Source organism: Amaranthus tricolor, chromosome 17, assembly GCF_026212465.1.
Source record: "Amaranthus tricolor cultivar Red isolate AtriRed21 chromosome 17, ASM2621246v1, whole genome shotgun sequence".
NCBI classification, from domain to species: domain Eukaryota; kingdom Viridiplantae; phylum Streptophyta; class Magnoliopsida; order Caryophyllales; family Amaranthaceae; genus Amaranthus; species Amaranthus tricolor.
In genome coordinates this window covers 14,619,902-14,644,037 of record NC_080063.1, presented here as the reverse complement: position 1 = coordinate 14,644,037, position 24,136 = coordinate 14,619,902, and the positions used below count along the sequence as shown (strand labels likewise).

General features: G+C 33.0%; 2 protein-coding genes across 7 annotated transcripts; both read right to left on the bottom strand.

Annotated features, from left to right (window-relative positions):
* Nucleotides 1-8,425: 8,425 nt before the first annotated feature.
* On the bottom strand, nucleotides 8,426-12,459 carry LOC130803971 (chlorophyll a-b binding protein, chloroplastic). Its single transcript, XM_057668228.1, has 5 exons — nucleotides 12,157-12,459; nucleotides 11,236-11,421; nucleotides 11,093-11,130; nucleotides 9,040-9,554; nucleotides 8,426-8,662 (listed from the first exon to the last, which is right to left on the bottom strand). Exons 1-5 carry the CDS (start codon nucleotides 12,210-12,212, stop codon nucleotides 8,645-8,647), a joined length of 813 nt encoding a protein of 270 aa, XP_057524211.1. The 5' UTR covers nucleotides 12,213-12,459; the 3' UTR covers nucleotides 8,426-8,644.
* A 548-nt stretch (nucleotides 12,460-13,007) lies between these two features.
* Nucleotides 13,008-24,015, bottom strand: LOC130803970 (clathrin interactor EPSIN 1). 6 transcript variants are annotated; one of them, XM_057668222.1, is made up of 12 exons: nucleotides 23,709-24,015; nucleotides 23,497-23,613; nucleotides 23,309-23,360; nucleotides 20,265-20,344; nucleotides 20,082-20,160; nucleotides 19,880-19,963; nucleotides 19,634-19,779; nucleotides 19,322-19,549; nucleotides 16,892-17,046; nucleotides 16,334-16,533; nucleotides 15,350-15,758; nucleotides 13,008-13,628 (listed from the first exon to the last, which is right to left on the bottom strand). In XM_057668222.1, the coding sequence occupies exons 2-12, from the start codon at nucleotides 23,535-23,537 to the stop codon at nucleotides 13,405-13,407; spliced, it is 1,698 nt and encodes a 565-aa protein (XP_057524205.1). In that variant the 5' UTR covers nucleotides 23,538-23,613; nucleotides 23,709-24,015; the 3' UTR covers nucleotides 13,008-13,404. The 6 variants fall into 6 exon arrangements, with proteins under 6 accessions (XP_057524205.1, XP_057524210.1, XP_057524204.1 ...); XM_057668227.1 differs by having other exon boundaries at nucleotides 16,334-16,530; nucleotides 16,892-17,043; XM_057668221.1 differs by having other exon boundaries at nucleotides 23,497-23,549.
* Nucleotides 24,016-24,136: the final 121 nt, after the last annotated feature.

Below are 24,136 nucleotides of genomic sequence, written 5' to 3'. Positions count from 1 at the left end.
GATATTCATGGTTAGCTTTATCAAATGGACCCCTGTAAGTTGTTCATATGTTGTTCCTATGTTGAAATGGTTGCAACTGTCAAGTTTTTGTAAGTTGTTCATCTGTTGAACCCTTGTTTTGGTGTTTTTAGTTAGCTTTATCAAATGGACCAAAATTGGCATCATTTTCTTTGTTATTGGTCATACCACTATGGTTTTTGCTTCAAAATTCACAATCATATATTGGATCTGAATATTCTAACGTAAATGTTTTTGCTTCTATCGGACACAATTTTCACAGTATCACGAAGAAACAAATTTGTTGATGATGGATCAAGGAGAGCTGTGATCTGCTCATTGTACTGAAAAAATATTCAAATATTGTTGGTGTCATTCCTCTATGGGAACTATGCGTAAACTCATCGGACCATACCCAGGATTCGGAGGCTTACTTGCACTCTTAGTTGGTGTAGTCTGAGTTGAAGTAGTCTCAGAATACCCGCTATAAGTCCTCCAAGCAGTTTTTCTTTGCCACTCATTTTTAATAGCTTATTATTCTGAGAAGTATAAGATAGTTTGTAATTGTATTAGTAATCTTGAATACATATTAATGTATAATTTTGTTCAAACAATGTTCAATACTTCTTTTGAAATTAGAAGATGGGATTAAATTTGTTCAATCTCTAATTCTTAATTGTAGGAAGATGAATTTTAATGAGGCAAATGAAGCTAATGGTTTTCAATTTGACAATATTTCGAACACGGGTAATTTGTTAATCTAATGGTTCAAGTACCTTATATGTTGTGTACTTTATCATTCTTTTGCATTGTGTTCAATATTGAGATAAATTACTAGCATGTATATTATTTTTGTTGAAATTAACAGCGTTTGAAGAGTTACAAACTAGTGTATCCACTCCAAGGAATGTGAACCCGAAACCTAGACAAGTTGTCCAACGTCCTATTCGTCCACCAAAGCGTGCAAAAACTAGTAGAGGAAGAGGTGGAATTTCTTTAGCTGGAGGTCGAAGGCGAACTAAAACTAAGTTTCAGGAGGATATTGAAGGACTTGGAAAGCGTACCTCACCAGTTTGGGATCATTTTACCATAGTGGCCGAGAAGGATGATAACAATGTTGTTATTTCATTACATGCTGTTTGTCGCCATTGTAAGAATACTGATTATAGAGCTGAAGGTCACTATGGAACCTCTAATTGTAGAAATCACCTCAAGACTTGTGAACCTTACCAAGAATGGCTTGCTAACAATGGTGATGTCATTGGTGATTTTAATCAGAGAAAATATTGTTCTCTTTTTGCCGAGGCCATTATGTACCATGGATACCCCTTAAGCATGGTTGAGCACAAATTCACAAGGAAATTGCATCGTTACTTGAATCCAAAGGTGAAGAATATATCTAGATCCACAATCACTAGATGGTGCATGAGGAAAAACTCTAAGTTAAGGAAAATGTTATTTGAAACTTTGAAGGATTTAGATAGCAAGGTGTCTTTGACATGTGACATTTGGACAGCTTGCACATCTCGTGGATACTTGACTTTAACGGCTCATTATATTGACAAGGATTGGTGTTTGAAGTCGAAAGTTCTTAATTTTCGTCATTTCCCTCCCCCACACACTGGTCATGCGATTTTTGAGCTTGTTTATGCAATGATCAAGGATTGGGGTCTTGAATCAAAGGTTATGTGCATGACTGTTGACAACGCAACCAATAATGATTCCATGATCCCCTTGTTACAAGAATGTTTAAATGGCCATTCGTCTTTTCCATGTGATGGTGCACATTTTCATATTCGTTGTGCGGCCCACATTTTAAATTTGATTGTTAAAGATGGATTAAAAGCAATTGATCCTGCTGTCAAACTTGTGCGCGATAATGTCAAGTACATTGATTCATCCGAGGCAAGGATGATTAGGTTTAGAGATTTTGTATCTCAATTGGAAAAACCTTCTTCGCTGAAATTGTGGTTGGATGTTGTAACGAGATGGAACTCTACATACTTAATGTTGAAGCGAGCTCTTGACTATAGAGTTGCGGTGAATCGCTTTGGTAGTACTGAGCCTGACTACACCTTAAAGCTCACTGATCGTGAGTGGGAATCTGTTGAAAACATGGCTTCTATTCTTCAACCTTTCTATGAAATGACCAATCTTTTTTCTGGGTCAGATTATCCCACTGCAAATCTGTATTTTGAACAAGTTTGTAAGGCAAAGTACCACCTACGACGTGCTTGTGAAAGTGAGGATACCTGCATTAGAGGGATGGGAAATGAGATGTTTGAGAAGTTAGAGAAATATTGGGGCGAGTCCTCTTTAATTTTGTCTATTGCTGCGGTGTTTGACCCTAGGCATAAGATTCCATTTCTAAAACATCATTTTAGAAAGGTTTATCAATCTGAGGATGAGGTTTATCAACAAATTGTGAGGGTTCGCTCTGGACTTGTCAATCTTTTCAATGATTACAAGTCTACAATTACTTTATCGACTAAAACTCATCAAGCTTCTACTTCTGAAAATGTCGCATCAGTTGGTTCATGCTCTCGTGATTCTGATGGCTATGAGGTATGTATTATTTAATTTTAAACTCCTTTTAACAATATATTTATTATTATTACTATTAATAAGTTTCATATGTTTTATTGTTTGTTTACAGAGTTTTGAAAGTTCTCAAGAACTACTTTTTTCTTCAAATATTTTATCGGAAGTGGAAAAATACCTTGAATCACCTTTGCACATGCATGGTGATTCGAAGTTTGATATTTTGTTGTATTGGAAAGACCAACAAACTACATACCCAATTATGTCTAAAATAGCTAAAGACATATTGGCTATTCCAATAACCACAGTTGCATCCGAATCAACTTTTTCTATGGGAGGAAGAATTTTGAATAGATGGAGAGCATCCCTTTTATCAGGACATGTTGAAGCCTTGATTTTAACTCGTAATTGGTTGTTTGGATATGAAGAAGAATCTGATGAAGTAGGATTAGTTGTTGGCAGTGACTTAGTCCCCGATGCAGAATCGCATGCTAAGGGAGATCAGGGTCCAAGTGGATCCTCATCTTCAGAATCTGGTACGTATTTTACTTTTTAAATAAATTTTAGTTAATTATCATTCTATTATAACTCCTGTTTCGTGTACTTTATGTACTCAGTTATGGTTTATTCACTTGATTGTTGCCATGCAAAAGATGTTGGTTCTTATGGATCTGATTGTGGCTCAAATTGAAACACGGAATCTGGACGCAAGTAATTTAACCTTACAAGTCACATGGAAACTTGATAATCGTTGGGTTGGGTGAATGTTATCCATGAGTCTTAGTCTTATAGGCAACTTTCTAATAGCCTTGTTTACTTGAGATTAGGCAATTAGAAATGTTTCCTTAGCTATGATTCATGTTGGTAGCTTGCTGAACATGCGGTGTTTGTTGACCTTGAGAGGCATTACAATGATCTTACCCGACATGTGATACATATTCTGGTAGCAAAATTTTAGGTGTTTCTTTTTTGTATCTTTCTTATAAGAATGAATTACTTTCTTTTAATACTTTTTTTGTTTGTTTTTTGTTCAAGATTGAAATATGGTACCACAAGCAAAGCAGCAGTACGTGAGAGATTTTATGGTGGATATGTAACTATATATAGTTGCTGATTGAAAATTAATTTTTGGGGTTAAAAACTTGATATTTGTATATTTACATTAGGTGGATTTATAAGTGATGGATGTAAATTTTTGGGGTAAAAAACTTGATATTTGTATATGTTAATTTGGTGGATGTATAAGTGATGGATGTAAATTTTTGGGGTTAAAAACTTAATATTTGTAAATTTATATTTGGTGGATGTATAAGTGATGAATGTAAATTTTTGGGGCTTAAAGCTTGAAGAATTGGTAAAATCTTATTGGTTTATAATTGATTTGCTAAAATATTTATATATAATCTTGTTTACAATCTTTCAATATTAGAAATTAGTTTCAAATATTCAAAAAATCATAATTAGAAAACTGAAATTGGACCTAATTTGCTAAAATTAGGTGAAAAATTGATTCGAATTTGTAACAGTTCGATTAACAATCGGTTCGGGTTGGTATCAGTTCGGGTAAAAAACAGTTCGATTAACAATCGGTTCGGGTTTGTATCAGTTCGGGTTAAAAACAGTTCGATCTTAATCGGTTTTAGTCAGGTTGCATTCGGTTACGTGCATAATTCGGGTCGGATTTGACTCGGGTCGATCACTGTTCAGTTCGGGTAACATCGGTTAAGGTTTATATGTCGGTTATAAAATTCGGTTGCAGTTCGAGTTCAATTTTGTCATTTTCGGTTATTAAACGGTTCGAGTGAAGTATCGGTTCGGGTAATTGCGGCTCGGTAAACCTAAAAAACTTACATTTTTTCGGGTCGGATAATTTTCGGTTCCGGGTCGGGTTTGTTTTGAACAACTCTAATAATTAGTATTTAATATTTGTAAAATAAGCTAATGACTTACAAAAAGTTCAAATGTGACAAATCAAATAGATTTTTTTAGACCCATCAGATTCGAAGGGTCTGGGTTTGGGTTTTAAAATTTTGGACCCTTAGGGTCCGAATCCGGGTTTGGATTTATAAAAAATAAAAGGATCTGGGTCAGGGTCTGTCCAGACCCGCCCCATGACCATCCCTATCCCCGCCTCTTGTCTGATTCTCTTCTCTATCACTCTTTCCCATAATTTCATTGTGTCTGAGGAGTTTTATCCCTTTATAATTCCCACAGACTTGTGCGTTGCCTTTGTTTTTATGTAAAGGGATAAATGTACTGCTCCTCTATTCTTCGGGCATTTTATGTGTCCTCCAGATAACATTGAAGAGGTTAGTTAACCATTAAATGCCTTCTTCTCTTAAACATCTCCATGCCTCAATCGGAATGTTGTCAGGACCGACTGTCTTGAGTCACCCCTTTTCTTTGAGAGCTTTACTAACTTTGTTTGTGGTTATGCCTTGATTTACCTCATATATATATATATATATATATATATATATATATATATATATATATATATATATATATATATATATATATATATATATATATATATATATATATATATATATATATATATATATATATATGTGTGTGTGTGTGTGTGTGTGTGTTAAACTTTGAATTCCGAATGACTAAACGAAAGAAATGATAAGCATACATATTTTGAAATTTACAACATTTCAAAGTAGTGATTTATTTCACTAATTTGTCAAATATCTCAACCTTGAATAATTTAAAGGAAAAATTACCCTGAATAATACGAACTTTCACTGATTTTCCTACAATAATATGAACTTCCAATTAACCATGAATAATACGAACTTTAATACATATTTCCCGCTAGCATACCTGACCGGTTCTTTACCTGGAGAAACGGTAAATTCCCCATTTCTTCATTATGCTAGCGGGAAATATGTATCAAAGTTCGTATTTTATTCATAGTTAATTGAAAGTTTGTATTATTGTAGGAAAATCAGTGAAAGTTCGTATTATTCAAGGTAATTTTTCTTACTTAGTTTTATCAGCCAAAAAATAATTTAAAAGGAAGGAGTAAGTTTACCGGTAACAGGTAAAATGGTATGCCAGCGGGAAATATGTATCAAAGTTCGTATTATTCATGGTTAATTGAAAGTTCGTATTATTGTAGGAAAATCAGTGAAAGTTCGTATTATTCAGGGTAATTTTTCCTAATTTAAATTCTTTATTATGTTTGTCAAAGTTTAAGCTTGTTCAATCAAATTAAATGAGAATAGCTTTGAAAACTAGACATGTTTTGGATCTTGGAACTTTTTGTTCATTATGAAACAAGAGATTTTTAGTGTGGGTATTTCTCTATTTAAGATCAACCAAATTACAATTCAGCCAATAAATAGGTAAATGGTTTTTTGGTTTAATGAAGGAAAAACCAAAACCCTTTTAAAATGATGGTAACTTAGTAAAACGGTTAGTAGGGCGGGTTCACTTTTAGATCGTGTTATTTTTAAGTTGAGTCGGATCGATTTTGATTTGGATCAGTTTTAAATAATTAGTTACCCAACATGTTAATGGTTTATGAAAATCATTAAAATTTCCCACGAAAATTATTTAAATATTTCTATTTTCATAAAAAATACCTCCTTATAAAAAAAAATCTATAATACACTGCCTTTGAGACTTCAATCAAGAAATTTTAACCCAAAAAATACAAAATTTGACGGAAAATATAATGAATTATTCCGACAATATAAAATGGAATGGAAAAATAAATAAAAGTGAACTAAAACTGTTGAGTTTAGGTTAAGGTTGAATTTAATCAGTTTTTACAATTACTTTTGGGACAAGTCATTTGCATATTACGAGTCACAATAACCGAATTTTGACCAAAACTGAATATTTCTTCTAGTTGGCTTTTTTGTTGACTTATAGCTTATTAGACAATTTTTTTTCTATTCAACAAGTAATTTTACTAAATATCTTCATTAACAACTAACTTATATAGTTTGGTAATGCTAAAATTACATTTCACATATTGATACGTATAATAAGGCATTTTGAAACAACTTTTGATGTTAATCCCTTGTATAACTTTGTGACTACGGTTCGTTTGGATTATTAATTGCAAATTGGTAAGTTTTTAGTTATGAATGAAATAATAAGTCGTTAACTTTGACCAATAATTAATGTTACCTGAAAAGAATCATTCTTTTTTTTATACCTTTCTTCCATTTACCACTACTCTAAAGATACTACTCCTCTATTTAGATAATATTGGTTATCTTTGAATATTTTATAGGAAAGAGAATTTTAAATTTTATTTTTTAATAAATTAAAAAAAATAAAATATATACAATTTTTTTGATACAATTTTTTAACTTTTTATCAAGAAATCATATAAATGCTTGAATTTTTCTTAAATAACTAACATAGAAAAGCGAAGAAAATAAAAGTAATTATTTTCTGTTAACAATCGTTCATTGAAGTCACCACACCAGTTAGCCAAACTAAGTGTAACCTTCGGTTGGAGTATGTTAAAAAAATTAAAGTATTATGTATGTGAAAAACCAAATTTTAGACGTAGGATCTATTTAATTCATCTGTTGATTTAATTGATTTTACTGATTAAAATTTATGTTTATTTACTAAATTGATATTTACTGATTAGAACCGATATTAACCGACTAAAACTAATTTTTACTGATGCAACTAATCAAATTTTACTTATTTAAACTAATTTTTAATTATAATTTATAATTGTCTTTTATTGATCAAATTGATTTTTGTTGATTTGAAACATTCATATCTAAGAATTTTATGGAAGAAGTGTTTTCACACCGTGGAAACATTGACTCCCTTGTTTATGTACTCGGCCTCATATTACTAATTCAGTTTCCACTGCTATATAAAAGATTATTTATCTCTTTTTTTTTTTTACCTCTCTGACTTTTACCTGAATAAAAAAGAATATGAAGAAAAATTAATAAAAGATGATAGATTGGTTGTTTGGCGTACTTACAAATCTTAAATTCAGTTTCCACTGCTCAAGGTGAATGCTAAAAGTACAAATCTTGATCCTCAATGAACTAAAATCTAAGTTTTTAAAGTGATGGTAATATTCATTTATGTAATGTAAAACTCATGAGTAAATTAGTTTTTTTTGTTATTATAGTTTTCAAAGTAAATTTTGTGCTTTGACATTTTTAAATACGAATTATAAAAAATTCTAAAAAAATGTATAATAAAAAATATACATTAAGATGAATTTAATGAGATCTCAAATAGATTAACATCTTCAACACATGTCTTAAAAACCTTAATCAAATTCCCCTCTCCTCAAAGTGGAATATTTCAAATGAAAAAAAACATTAGTAAACAGATGATGTATAATATTAAAATATATATTTTTTTGATAAATGAATAATTGTATAATTTGTATTCGTGAAACAAATAAATAAACAAATATTAAATTTAAAGGGACAAATTTGTTAGAAAGGACCTTAGAAACAAGGGGTTCTAACAAGAGTTACAAGATGGATATTCAACATTCCAAACAATTCAAACTAAACAAATCAACGACACAATGTTTAGTCAAACTAATTAATTATCATTCCTAGTTCCTCCTAAGCTTGAATCTTAAAGACATTACTTTCTAAATAATAAAGTCATAGAGACAATTTTCTAAAATAAAATTGTAGTTAAATCATAGTCAAATTATGATTTTGATAATTTAAATATATCATATCTTAAAAAAATACTGCTTATATTTACTTTAAATTTGCACCATATGACTTAAAAAGCTCTCATAAATTTTGATTATATGATGTTTTTCATAGGGACAGATTAAGTAATTATTAATGAATGAATGTTATGTCTATTTTCAGGCATATGACTTCAATTGATCACAAATAGATAATTTGAAAATTGGTGATTAAATCTAAGATTAGATGATATAATTCATAATTATGTACTAGATTCAAGAGGTATTTGTACAAAGCTCCAACAATATGTAGGTGCAACAACTAAAAACTCAATCAAGATCATCAGCAAATTGGTTGTACATTCCCACAAAGATAATGTATGTAATTAAGCTTCATGTTCCACCTAGAACTAGAACAACCACCACCTATATCTTTCACCCTTGCTCACATCACTTGGGAGTAAATGCCTGAAATGGGAACAATTGCACCAAGTAATTAGAGTTTGATAGTAATCAATTATTGAAAAAAAATCAAAGCATATGTCAAGTAACCAACTGAGCTTCGAGTATCAGTCCCATGGTATGTTATATACTTTATCAATGTAATTATTTATCCTTTTGAGTTTGTTGCTTTTTAGATCTTATATAGTAAATTTAAAGAGACGAATGAAATATTATATTCCTAATGAGGGGTGTTTGAGATTCAAATCCCTTTTAACTCTTATCACGCTAGCTCTGATACTACGTTAAAGAATCAACTCAATTAATAACTTAAACTGATAATTGAGGCCCTAAGATATGATATATACTCTAACACGTTATTGCTCAATAGAGAGTTTACTTACAGAAAAAATTGTGGCATGGCCAGGATCAGCAAGGTGGGCAAAGAGGTTATCAATAGGGCCAGTTCCAGTGTAAATGTGTTGGAACCAAGCACCAAAAACAGCCAACATAGCCAACCTTCCATTCTTGATCTCCTTAGTCCTTAACTCCTTAACCTTTTCGGGTGAGCCCGAACCCCAGCCCAACGGGTCAAACCAGAGCCCACCAGGGTAACCCACATCAGTTCCGGTGAGCTTGTTATTGGGGAAGATTGGGTCGGTATTTACACAACCGGGCTTGATGATATCAGCCCATCTTCGGCCCTCAGCCCAACCAATCAAAATCATTTCAATGACAAATAGGGTGGTAGTGTCAGTGAAGTACTCAAGCTCTCCAGCAGTGTACCAAGATGGGGTGTTTAGGATTCCAATTTTGGTTAGAAATTCTGGGATGAAAATACCTGCAGCTCCCAACATTGCCCACCTACAGTGGACTAATTCTGATTGTACCATCCATTTTAATGTCTCTGGGTCAGAACCTGTTCAAACATGTAGTATAATTTAAGCATTACAATTATACTCTAATAACTTTTTTTAGTTGGAAAAATTAACATTAATAATCTAACTTTTTGCTGGTCCGCTGTAAATAATCTCATCTTTAAATTATTTTTTAATAATCCAACCTTTGCTCTTAATTCGCTAAGAATAATCCAACCTTTGTTTTAGTTTGCTGACAGCATACCCTATTATTACCTAATATTAGTAATTTGGTATACTATGGGCAAATACATGACAAAGGTTAGATTATTAAAACATAATTCAAAGGTGGGATTATCACAGCAGATGTAAAAGATTGGATTATTATTGTCAATTTTTCCTGTTTAGTATTACAAGTAATATGTCCATATTTATAACTCTTTCAAATTATAATGGGTTATGGTAAAACAACTCGTTAAATCATAACTTGAACACGGGTTTGAATCATAAGCTTAAGCAATTTAGTATATACACCACATATATTTATGTTAGAGTATATAACATCTTCTCAACCATCAACTTTAGCTTTTGGTTGAGTTAATTCCTAACAGTTTATCCTATTTTTTGACTTTTTTTTGCGTCTACAAATACGTAGTTCAAAACTCCGCCTTTGAGTATTGATTCGGCATACATTGTTGGTTCCAAGCCCGGGTGAAGAAGGTAGGTTTTCATACATATTAGACACATTACATAACTAGCTTTAAATCAAGATTTCTTATCGGATGCCCTAGACACGAGTCTAGGACAAGAATATATCGAATAAAATGAAGAAGATTCGTGAAAATTGATAATATATTGTAGTAAATGTATTGAGTCTTTGGAAGTGTATACCGGCCTGTTTGGTAATTGGTTTAATTAAAGGGTGGAAATGGTAATGAAAAATTAGTGTAATTTGGATAGGAATGTCTCTTGACAAGTTTCATACTCATGTTTATTCTCCTTCAATAATCCTATTTCCATCGCAAAATTCAATCCATGGAAATGACATAATATATAATATGAAAATTTACACTACAAATTATTTTCATTATCACTAATTAGTAACAATAACCAAACGACCAATAATTCTTATTCTTCGTAAGTGTCTTGTTTACTTTATACACTCTATCCAATGCATTTATTCAATTCTAAATATCTCTAATTGTGCATAACAAAAAATTATAAAAAATTGATATGAATAAATCTTGCATTGAAACGAATCAAACAAGATCACTAAACTATATTTTAGCTTATAGATTAACAATAAAATCTAAATTAAGAATAAAAGATGAATAATGTTTAAAAAGCAAATAGGACACTTACGATGAATAAAAGAAAGTATAATTTTTTCAAATGTATAGGATCTGAAAACAAGTAATTAAACTAAAAAAACAAAAAAACATGTAATGTAGTTGAGGCTCTAAATTCAAGCGATTAGACATCTTGCACGCGCTTATAACCACCACGCACCCATGCTCGTTACTTTTAATTATAGTTTTTTAAATCAAAACACGCTACTAAACAGAAAAAATTACGAAGTAAGTGGAAGATCTAAGCTTACCAAATCCAAGAGGATCAAATCCAAAGTCTCCAGGAAGGCTGCAATTATACAAAGAAATGAAAATAAGAAAATGTCACCCAAAAGTAGTCAATAAAAACATTAATATTCATCATGCATAGAAATGAAATGAAGAAAAAAAAGACCTTCCATCAAGCCATGGAGGAGGAGTGCTGCCAGGGAACCAAATAGGTCTGTCAGGCTCAGCTGCTGCTGCTGAGACAGATAATGATTTTGAAGTAACTGGGGCCCTGTATTTTGTGTCTCTTAACTTTTTTCCTCCTAGGAATGATGCTCTTCCTGCCCCCAACACATTTCCTTTCTTCTGTGAACTGTATCATCATTAAGTTTATAGTTTAAGTTTGACATTAATGAGGCGTGTTTGACTATTGGTTGTTTTATTGTTGGTTTTATGCTATGTTACTTGGACTCGGGTATTGATGTCGGATACTGGTACGTGAATAAGTGCTAGATACGTCTAAATATTTAATTTTACGTCTAAAATGAAGTGTCTAAGTGTCATATTAATGTCCGAGTATCAAGGATCGGACACGAGTACGTAAAGCAAAATGAAGAATCCGATTAAGATAGGTTGTATGTCGTGTAAGCTTAAACCAAAAAGTTAGTATGATAAGTTTTTTTATTGACTATTGCCTTTTGACTTGTTTTTCTCTAATAAACAACAAACTCTTATAATATATAATATATATTGAGATTTTCATCATCAACTTAAGCTTTTAATTAAGTTGATTACTTAATATGGTATTAGAGCCCAACAACCAATGAGTTACTTTAACCAAATGTTTTCATACAATCGGTTGAACCAGTAAAAACTCCGACTAACAGCCATTCGCCGAAACGAGTTTAGCTCTACTTTTCTATATGATGAAGAGAGTATAGTATGTTTTTCATCATGATCATGACTAAAAAGTTTCATAGTTTAAAAGCCCACTATTCGCATTAGTAATGTTAATCAATATTTTATTTTTTGTACATATTTCAAAAATATAGAAGCATTTTAGAAAAAAAAAATTATTTTAAAGGATAATAAAGTGTGAAGAACTTGCCTGGCAGAAGAAGCACAAATAGCTGTTGTGGCAGAAGAAGCACACACAGAAGCCATATTGTTTGGTATGAATGCAATGCAATGTGTAATGTTTGGAGAGAAATTGGTTATAATTTGATGGTTGGAAGAAGTGTTTATTGAAAGGAAAAGGATCTGGGCTTATCTTAAAGGATAGATAAGTTTGATATCCAATTGGTTAATGGATTGCCATGTGGCATATAGAATCTTGTACCTTATTTCTTGCTTGTATTAATCATAACTTGTGGCTCTCTGTTCCTTTTGAGTTTTGTACTAATATCTCTGTCTCTGTCATTTTGTATATCTATGACTATTATCACTTAAAATGTTTTATTTATGATTATTTTGGTTCCTTTAATACTCCTTATGTCTCTAAAGAATTGTTTTAACTATAAAATGAGTATTTTTTTAAGAGTTGGGAGGAAAAAGTGTATATTATAGATAAACGAAAGAAATATGTGGATAAAATAAAAAAAGTTAATTTAATGTATGGATGGTAATAAAATATACGGCGAAATAAAATTATAGAAAATTCGGTAAAACGCAAATAATACCAAGGGAATAATAGTACATGCTTTTTCAATTTACTTGCTAATCACAACTATTTTATAAAAAGCTTAATTATAGAAGTAAATATGTTATTCTTCTATCATTTAAATGTTGTTATATGGGTACAATGTTTAAGACAAGAAAAACAAATGGATGAAAAAAATATGTAATAAATTTTCAAGAATAATTAAATAATCAAAACAAAAGTGATAATGTGAAACTACCAACTAAGACTTAGCACAATCAAAAATCAATTTAGTATGCAACAATATATCAAATATAAAATGGAGTAAGAAATTGGTTTTTCAATCTTTAAAAAAATATATCAAACCAAAAAATACACCAATTTGGTTCACTTGAATCTCAACTCTTTTTTCAGATCTACAGAAAAATAATTTAAACATTGACACAAGTAAACCACAATAAAGATACATTATTTTCCTCTATTCAAGTATCTCTACATACAACATTACATGCAGGTGCACTCAAAAACAAAGCTCCTTATCAGCAATATAGCCTCGAATTAATCTCATTTTGAAGATTTAATCACCGCGACGGCATTATATCAGGATAAACCCCAGATGGCCACACTAAAAATTGCTTAAAACTTAAGCCTCTCATTGAACAAACAATATATTGAGATCACCAAAACAATTTGAATAATGGTATTGAATTCAATTAATCATTTCTGGAAGCCTCCATATTGATACTGGCTGCTGCTTGTAAAGCTTGAAAAGAAATCATCTGCACCAGTTGTGGTTGGATTAGAACCGGTTCCACCAAATCCCGTACCCATACCCATGGCTGATCCCATGTAATAAGATGTCGGAGCTGCCTTCTGCTTGTCCTCTGATCCATCACTCAATCCACCGACTATTCCGATCTCTGTTAAATTCACCTTCTTGGCTGCATAGAGTTTGTTCATATGTGGTCATTTCATCAGTACAACTTTTCCAAAGAGAAGTTTGCAGATAGTACAACATGCAGTACTGAACAGCATTTTGATTAATTATGTTCCGGAATCATTTCATATTGTTTACCTCCCTCGTAACTAAAGATATCACACAAATTAAAAAAGACAAAGACGATCGAAGGTAGATGAATCTCACAATTTTCTCATACCCCTACTTTTAAAACTCTTAACAATATTTTGAAGACATTGAATCAGAAACCATTACTATTTTTTGATCATAAATGAAACATAAAATGGGGTGAGGGAAGAAACATAAACGAGAATTACATTACCTCAATACTACTAAGTGACTCTCCAAGGCCAGCTCTAGGAATCAAAATGTGAGCAACCTGGATCAAATATGCACAGCCTTACCCTTGTAAAACAAAGAGGTTGTTACTATTTGACCCTTAATTGCTTACAACATCTATAACTTCACATACATAAGAGTCAAATTAAAAAATTATCCACTAGAAAAGGAACGGAAAACCATCTTTGTTGGATCTTTCATCTAATTAGAGAAAAGAGAAGCTAATGATCAAGCAAAATAAAAAAAAATAAAATAAATAAAAAGAGATGGCAATAACAAAAATATCTTTGTTGTCTTCAACCAAATTTCAAGGTTTTCCCATTTTGTACATGAAACTTGCATAAAGAATAAACAAAGTGCATGTGGAAGAAGCTTTGAAGAAAAAGAAACAAAAGAAAGCAGTAGATCGTGATGGTATTCCTATTGGGATTTTCAAATGTTTGGGGTAGATGGGATTAGATTGGTAAACTAACTAGTATCTATGGAAAGGATAATTAACACTTCTGAGAAGATGCACAATCAATTGGGAAAACCAATTTGGTTCTATGCTTGGACGATCAACCATGGATAATAATTGTTAGAATATGCTATAGAAGTGATTTGATTTAATCGAGATTCATAGGAACATATGACTCGATAGGTTTGAATGAAGGAGGAGAATATATATGGATAATTATTTTATTTTATTTTCTTATTTTATGAATTAGTATTAGATAGAGCCCAGGAAAGTATAATCATTGTTACCGATGATCTCTTGTTTGATAGTCGAAGTCAACACCATATGTTAGGACTTAAATATTAAGGCTTTTGAATGGTTGGCGTTATTGTTGTCTCATTCTGCACACTCAACTACCAAACTAAAATCATCAATAAGAACATTTCTTTTGGTACTCTTGGAACATCTTAGCACTTCTCTGACTGTTATATGCAAAGCTTACATCCACCTTAAGACGTAAAATCACACTTTCGATTTGTACATGCTATCCTTAAATCCAATTTTCAATGCCATAACATACTTCAACTCCCAAGTAGCTAATAGCAGAGACAAAACCAGACTGCTTACTAATACTTTATGAAGGTAGAAGTGCTAGTACAGTGTTTGTATGATGGTGCCAATTCATGGAAGCATTAGTTACAATGACAGAGTGCAAAATGGGCATAGCAAGAACAAAACAGGCAGGTCTTAAAATGAAACCAACCATTCCACTATCAAAACTTAATATTAAAGTTGTCGCTTGTCCAGATTCATCTATATATTAAGCATAAGAAATCCAACCAAATTACATAGGATGCAAGAAAATAAGAAAAATGAATTCAAACGAAAAATAGCCATATTAAAAAGATTCCAAAGAATGAAAAACTTACGAGCAGATATATTAAGATCAATCAGCCCACGGCTTAGTGAATCAGCCCAAATTCCAGACTTGACTTGGAAATTGCCCTTCTGAGGTGCTTTTGATTCTGATAAGGATTTGCCATGTAAGTAAGTTACAGAATTATTCTTAAGCAGATTCTCTGTGGATTCCAAAGATGATTGATCTGTATGAGAGGTGAATGTTCCTAGAAGATTGGATCCTTCAAAGCTGTTCAATGGAATAGCAGCAAAAGGATCTACAAAATTTACATTTGATGACCCAATATTTTCAGTTTTAGTTGCAGTTGGTGCAACTTGATCAGATGCTGCAAAGAAGTCCATTGTTGAAGAAACTGCAGCTGATGGCAATGGCTGTGCATTTGCGGATACAGATTGTGCAGCAAATAGATCAACATTTGGCTGTATGATTATCAACAATTTATTTAGAAGTCACTACTTCAAGAGAAAGAATACAAACAAAAAAAGGCTTAAAAGTTTAAAATTTTAAGTTTTACTCCTTCCATCCAATACAATAGGTTCCTTGAACTTTGGCATAAGTTTTATGTTTCAATGAGTAGGAAGTGAAAAGAAAGTGAACGGTCAGATCGAGAAAAAAGTACAGATAAATCTTACCCAAAAGAGTGACTAACAACTAAAGTTAAAAAGTATATATCAAATAAATTGGATCGAAGGGAGAATGCTTCAAATATGAAAGCCTCCACAAGGCAGGAAAGTCTTCTTATGCCACCAACATCAAAAGCTTTTTTTAATATCTTTTCTCTTCTATACATGAGGCTCTTAAACTTAGAATCACCGATCACCACCATATATGTGATTTCGGAAAAACCTCAGGTAAAAGAGAGAAACAACTGGTGAATGAACTACTATTTTTCATAAGAAAATTAAAACATCCCAATCAAGCTCCAATTTTTCCTCAATGTTCATTTGATATCAATATGTTTACGATTACTAAAAACTATCAAAAAGCATTCAACCTGGGTTTGAAGGCTCCCCCCTGCTTCCACTTGAGGAGCTGCTGATACGAAATCAGCATCTCCAAAAAGATCAACATCAGATGACTTTTCACCCATGGCACTGCTCTGAGACGGAATAGTTGTAGGTGTATCCAAGAGGTCACCAATCAAACTTTCACCGAAGAGATCCATTTGTTGTGAGCTTGCAGCAGCAGGCTCTGCTAAGTAAAAACATACTAGTGAGGTTGGGGTTTTAAGTTTTACATGAGGATGAAAACATGAGATGACTAGTAAAACATTGTTTTATGAAAATGTTATTCATATCATTGATGCAACGAGTAAATGACATTCACTGCACACATGCTCCAAGTGAATTCAATGATATTTAGATGTATGAAAATGTTATCAGGCAAGCACTTTCATATTCAAGCCAGATAATCATTGAGTAAATTCACATTGAAGCCAGTGATCATTTTGAGTACTTTCAGTTGGTTAAAGTAACAGCAACAAAATGAAAGATCAGTTCAAAGATGTGGATGAATCAAATAGTTAGATTGGGACCAGAATCCCAGAACATACTTTTTGCTGCAGTTCCCCGTGGATCAAAATCATCATCATCATCTACCTGAGCAGTGGAAGGTAAATTTGCATTCTGATGTGAAATAGCAGCATACTCGTCAGTTTTTATCCCTGAGGATGATTTTTGACCTGTGGAAGGAAGATCGTGGTTCCTGCTGCACAAAGAACATCTATCAGCCAAAATTGCAACTAAATCCTTTGAGTCATAGGCTCATAGCATATTTCTAATGAGTCCAAAACATGGGTGGATAAAACCAGAAAATCAAGCACATGCCCACCTAAGGCAAACTAGGGCAAGCGAAACAGAAATCTACTCTAGCAAAGTAGCAATACATACAGATACATTACATAGTACATGCTCCCCTTATCTGTTGCACAATTGCACTTAAGAAGAAAATTAGTTATGTATGATTTACCCAGCAAACTGAATTTTCTAAGTACTGATAGAACTCAACACCTTAATTAATCATTAAGAGGGGAAAGAGCGAAAGGGTTAGAAAAAAGGTGTCCTCCAACAGAAAACTAAATAGCTGTAAATGAAGTGACCCCACTTTTACTTCAAACCCAAAAAAGTAGTTTTTAGAAGCTGCACAAGTGTGAACCCTAATAAAAGTATCCAAAATCTCAGGAAAATATTCTCAGGTTTAGACTTGCTAGAAAACATGGCAATTCCAATCAAGGGTCTTATTATAACGCCTTCCTTGAAATTTCAAGGAAAGGACACATCCTACGTATCTTGAGCTAAAAAAACAATTCCATAGGCAGGACGCAGGAGCCTAGTTAAAAACCTGGGCTTGTAATATGGCAGGTAAACTTATAAAATTATCCCAAATTCGGCTACGAATACCAATAGTCCAAATCCATGCTAAAAAGTAACATTCTGGAAGATCAATGTAGGTAGCTCTGCCACTATACCAATAGATACAACTTTATTGAGCATGTGATTTTAGGAAATGATTCAAATTACAAGGAAATATGAAAATTGAAATTTTTTTATATCACAAATATATCAATCAAGTGAAAGGTACAAGGAATAGAGTCCCAAGGGAATCATTAGTGAAATGAAAGCTTTAAGAGGTTCAACAATGGAAAAAAAAGATGAGAATAATAAGGAAAGATGAACACAAGTGTTTATGAGGTATCTTGAATACCTCCCCCTCAAATGTAGTTTTATTCATAAAGATTCAAAAATACAATATAAATAAACCTCCCCTATCTTGAGAACAATCCTCTCAAGATCACAATACTAATTCTATGAAGAACATTCTCAAGTTTCTTACAAAGAAAAAGCCCTCTCACAAGTTTGTGTGTTTTGTGATGTTTTGTTTTATGAATGATGTATCATTTTATAGGCAAGAAGTACATCATTCTAGAACCACACATTTAATCACCATTAAGCCACACAATTAACACCCACAATTAAGTATAGCAATAAACAACAATAAACATAGCAATTAACCAAGGAATACTATGCTCTATCAATGTCATACCGTAGCTCAAACATCCCAAAAAGAATCCTAGGCAAAGTGCTCGAACGAGCACTCAATTCAGAACCCACTGTTTGATGATGCAGCACAATGTGCTCGAACGAGCACTTGAATTGCCTTGAACGAGCACACCTCTTTAACCCACTTCTGACTTCGTTTTCGTGTTGCCTTGTTCGAGCAACCTTCATACCATGCCTTGCCTCATTCAAGACATAGCTTCACCCTTTAGTGAAGCCTCATTTGCCTCAATTAAGCCCCTCATCGATTGTTCCAAACCTCAATTCACTCACATATGACACATCCTCATGGTTCCTCTCCAAAGTACAAGCTAAGACATGTTCGATTAAATGATTAAGGTCAACGTCATTGTTAAGTGTTTTTTGGCACTTGCATCAACAATTAGAAAAATATAGATCCTCATCAGCAGATAAACAGAAAAAACTTCACCTAAATAAACCTATGAATAAAACCCCGTTATAGAATTCAAAACACTGCAGTCATTCAATAAGATCCCTGTCTTGAGGTAAAAACTTTTACATGACCAGTTTCTATTGCTCTACCAAGGTCCAAGCATATCTGCAGAATACAAAGAAATAAAAAGCACTGGTTGCAAGATGGATAGCGACACAATAACATTGCCAAAACCAAAGCCTTGATCCAAAAGATGGATGAACAAAATAGTGATTTTCCTAAGCAGCATCTCATCTTCCTCTCTTTAAAATCAAGGCCTGCCCTCTCTCTCTCCTTCATCCTTTCCACCCACCTTTACTCAAAGCTTCTCCCATCATAAACAAAACAGTTAACATAGAATCAACGACAGAAATATGGACCACATCAGCTTAATTGCAAGTAAATGAAAATTTTCCCACAGAATATAAGGTAAAGATAACAGAAAGAGAAACGAGAAGCAACATTAAGGTATGATAACCCTTAATCAGTTTACCTGCTATGATAAGATGTTTTTCTTTCTGCAGAAGCTCCTTGATGAGACTTAGGAACATATTTATCAAATTTGTCTTCACCAAAATGATCTTCGTCCTTGGTTTTGTAACTATCATCATCATATCTGCCACTAAAGCCTCCATACCTGTTGCTGTTCTGGAAACTGCTACCACTATAAGAAGCTGAACTTGACTTGTAGGAAATACCCGTTGATGAGAGACCAACATACCTTTAAACAAATGCAACAACTTCATTATTAATTAGAATCTACACAATGGGATATACATATAACATTAGAAATTCAAAGACACACTTTTCACGAGTAGAAGCAGCTTTTTTACGAGTTTCTTCTATTTTGTCCTTGTTATTTAGAAGGGTTACAATGTTTTCTGCCTTCTTGCGCACATTGATCCCCGCATCCTTCCCATTAGGTTCGACATATTCAAAGGAGGTGAGTGACTTCACCAATCCACAAAAAAGAAAATAAACATTAGAAAGTGTACTTTATGAACAATCATATTTTCACAACACTGAAAATTTTAGATGATTAAAATCTTACTGAGATCTGAAAAGTATGTTCTATTATCTCATCAACAGCTCGCTCAGATCCATTAGCAATGAGATACTCTATAACAGCCAGTGCCTGGATAAGAAACATTGCATAATAAGTGCGACGAGAAATCAAAATGAATCTATCTTGCGTTACAAAACTTTGCCAGATCAATAAGTTCCAATAATCGCAGAAAGAGATTATTATGTACCTTATAAACATAGCGCCAATCCTTGCCAGTTTCACCCAGTCTTGTCCACAGTACATTCATAATCATCTGACATTCAGTACTAGTGCATGACGAGATAAGAAGCCAGGCACATTAAGAAACCAAACGTCAGAATGCCCCTTTTAACTCAGAAAATTTAGTCAGATTCAGATTACTAGAAGTTACAATTTTTTGGTAGCTTGAGCTATTTCTGCCAGTGCGCTTCCATGAGGACCCCAAGGCTCATTATCAGTTGCATCCAGCACCTATCAATCATTTCATATTGAGAAAACCATCATTAAGTTATTATGAACCCACAAACTTGCCCACAAGTCACAACAGATGCGAAATACTCCGATGTTTTATAATGGGCAGGTCCAACCTACAATATTGTCATGGAAGGACGAATGAATAAACCAGAAATTAAATATACTTGTGTACGATGAGGGAAGAAAAAGGAATAATGCTGCGTTGTAATTAGTATAGCCGGTTATATTGTTTTTATTTTGTTGTCATTTTTTTGGTAGTTTTGGAAATAAAGCCTCAGCATATATAAAGGATTTGGGGGGGGGGGGGGGTCTTGTAATGGGGGGAATTAATATTTGGTGTATGACACTTGGGAGTATTGAGCCACTCTAAGTGCTCAAGAGAGAATTCCTCTCTAATAAACAAGCATTTCCTTCTCTTAAAATCTCTGATCTCATACACTAGATTCTGTCTTGTGTTTCCCATTCACTGAACAGCAAGACACTTTGGTTAGTGACAACCCAGAACAGTGGGGAAGCGTAAGGAGGGTCACGACAAATATCTGCAATTATTATTAATGTGGGTGACAGGATGAGTGAGTTTAGCGTGCCACTTAAGGTTCTGAAAAAAGATTAGAAGAGCTTCACCAAATAAATGGCGCAAAACCATGTAAAATGGGACCTGACTCAGCCATAGGGGCCTTGCATACTCAGCATTGAAAATAAAAAGGTCGTTATTGATTCCACTAAGAAACTAGAAACCTCGATCAAGGAGTTCACAGTTTACAGTACTGGGCCATGTAACAAACCAGATGTTGCTAGTAATGTCTAAAAGCACCAAACCTTGCAGTTCTGAAATTCAGCGGTGCCATCAGCATCTAAGTATTCTACAGCCATAATTTAACAGACTTTCCACGAGAACTCTACTTAAAAAGTAAACTAAGATTTTCATCAATTATTGAAAGATAGTATTCTTTCGGACTTCAAGTTGAGTACCAGATTTCAACTCACACATCAAAAATAAACCACAAATGCAATACTCAGATAAAGTTAAAAAGGAATACTTTTTGCTTCCTATAGAGAATAAGGATATGCAAGGAAAACATCCTGCATCAGAAATTGATGCCTAACAGGCATTGTGTCGATACCATAAATGATCATCTATCCAGTTACTTTGCTCAATGATTTGCGTAAAGCCATCAAGTGCTCAAGAATGCCAAATTTGGACTTTCCCCATATAATTTATCCTTTCACTTCTAGCTTGGCAACATCCAGTAGAAGATAAGCAAGATAACGAATTACAAGCTAAAAAGCCAAACTCACAGACCCATTCTAGTTCCTAAACTAAAATCTTAAACCTTCTTTGTAAATTGTGAAGTTAGATATCTACGAAATCTAGGCTGATTACTACTGTAGAAACAATTCACAAGAAATTACCATCATACAAATTGATTGAACACGGCTTTCTTCTAATCATTGCGTGCATATGGACCTTTCAAATACTTCATAAGATAGATACAACCATTGCAGTCAAGAAAAATTCAGAATGCTAGTGGCATCCACTACTTGGTAAAAATGGGAGGGTGAAATAGATGAGGCAAAAAGAACCAATTGAGATTCCAGCTGACTATCTAAACGGCTTATGCTATTCAACAATTACCTTAATAGCTTATGCAATTCAACAATTACCTGGCTTCACACTTCTTGAATATGTTCCCATTGTAATGATCGCGGGATAAAATAGCTGGCAATCCATACTCCTAGCATTAATATCTCCCCCACGACCAAATGACAGTACTTTTGTAAAAAAAAAATAAAGGATCGTTTTTCTTGAGGTGACATGAAAAGATTGTATGTCTATTCTCGATGGATCTGTCGATTTATAGCTCTTTGATTTCTAAATTATAATAGACTATAGTAAAATTGCTTATTAAAATCATTTGAAGTTACAGATTACATTTGCAATTAGTGATCAACTGGATGCAACCTCTTCGCTATTACAAAGGTAAGGTGGCATACATCTGATCCCTCAAATACTGCTAACGCGGAAGCCCCTTGGCATTGGAGTAATGGCATAAGATGAAAGGAACTAGGGGACCATATTCTATTCTCCATGATTCACCAAATATCTAAAAAACAAGACGTGGCTATTTAACAATCACAGGCCAATCAGAGCAGACCATAACAACTCGATTTAGCACAATAGTTTTAAAGAGCGATTACATATGTACCTTCTCCATAAACTAGCTACTAAAATTTAGAAATTTTATATTTCTTCCAAAAGGATGTAGAGCTATAGATAGTATTCACCAATGTTGAAGTACAGCTCAATTCCTAATGAAAGAAAAAAAAAAAACTAATGTCATCCAAGTTTCTAGTGGACAGAATGTTAAAATTGCGTAATGATTTCTAAAGGAAATTCTAAACTATATTTTAAAACTATTAAGTGAACATTGTTAGATACACAAATTAAGTTGTAAAATAGTTGTAAAATATCCATGGGACACATGAATTAAAACATGTTAGGTACTTAAGCAGGTCTTGACCATCCAAATTCGAAACAAATCGTTTTATGGTTTGCATAAATCCTACTATCAAAAACAATGCCACATAAGCGCATAGAATCAACTACATTCAAGAAATAATGTTTTCTCACTAAACTTACTTATAAATCTTAGTCAAACAAATATTACAAGGCATTGATCACACACTTGAAATAATAAAATCAATATAAAATCACCAATCTTCTAGATCAAACAAGCTACTGCCTAAACTAAGTTTTCCCGTTTTTAATCTAATACATCAAATTTTTTGTTTGATAAATCTCCTAGCATGATACAAACTTGAACAAGAAATAAAAAAAGATAAAAATTAAAAAAAAAAACAGTTGAATAAATCCGCAGATACTAACTGAATCCAAGCTCTTTGATACAAACTAGATAAAAACAACCAATGAGTTTGATTTCAATCCAAAAAAGAACTAACCTTTTGCTCAATCTCAGGTACCTTCAACACTTTCAAGTTCACCTCTCGTTTTCTACAACGAAAGTTTACAATTATACGAAAATTAGACGGGAAAAAATTCAAAACCCTAATGCGTCAAAAAAAATTACAAAATACAAGATTCGGATTCAAAATTATAAATAAACAATGAGAAACTGTTAAGAATTTACATTTCGCGAACAGCTTGATCGACAACCTTCATGAAATCCATCCTGATTAAGATCTGTTAAATACATTGGCCGAAATTCAAATCTGAGTAATATAATTTGCAATGATAGCGCATAGATCTGAGATTAATCGCGAAATTAAAGTTCAATTCAATAATTTCAATTCGATAATAGCAAAGAATGAACAAAACAAAATTAAATGAAGTAGCAATTACCAAATTGAGTAGCGAGAATCGGTGGTCTTGGAGATATGGCGGGAGAGAGAAAATGAAAGGGGATTTAGCTCTTGGAAATATAATGGAAGTATGAACGCTTCGCCACCCTTTTTCTCCTTTTTTTTCTTATTTTCTTTTTCTTAGCCACCAATCTAAAATTTCTCCCGGGACATAGATTGCATAAACAACTAGATTTACACCACCAACCAGAGATGGCACTGGCAAGGTGGGCACGGACCAGACTCGCCTTTGATACAATTGTGCATACACACAACACAACACAATACGACTTATGATAAAATACGACTTAATACTAAAGCACTACAATGTAAGCTAAAAATGTGTCACGTATAATAAATTTATAATTTGACATGAAACACAATGAGTTGAGCACAAAACCACAAAGCAATGCCGCGTGAAGGAAGAAG

What these genes read in the sequence shown, in the direction of transcription:
- LOC130803971 (XM_057668228.1), bottom strand. Translation starts at nt 12,212, where the DNA reads ATGGCTTCTGTGTGTGCTTCTTCTGCCACAACAGCTATTTGTGCTTCT. An exon ending in ATTTGTGCTTCTTCTGCCAG is followed by an intron (nt 11,422 to 12,156) that starts GCAAGTTCTTCA and finishes ATGATGATACAG; the next exon opens with TTCACAGAAGAAAGGAAATG. An exon ending in CCTCCATGGCTTGATGGAAG is followed by an intron (nt 11,131 to 11,235) that starts GTCTTTTTTTTC and finishes GTATAATTGCAG; the next exon opens with CCTTCCTGGAGACTTTGGAT.
- LOC130803970 (XM_057668222.1), bottom strand. Translation starts at nt 23,537, where the DNA reads ATGGATTTCATGAAGGTTGTCGATCAAGCTGTTCGCGAAAT. An exon ending in GATCAAGCTGTTCGCGAAAT is followed by an intron (nt 23,361 to 23,496) that starts GTAAATTCTTAA and finishes CTTTCGTTGTAG; the next exon opens with AAAACGAGAGGTGAACTTGA. An exon ending in ACGGGGAACTGCAGCAAAAA is followed by an intron (nt 16,534 to 16,891) that starts GTATGTTCTGGG and finishes GTTTTTACTTAG; the next exon opens with CAGAGCCTGCTGCTGCAAGC.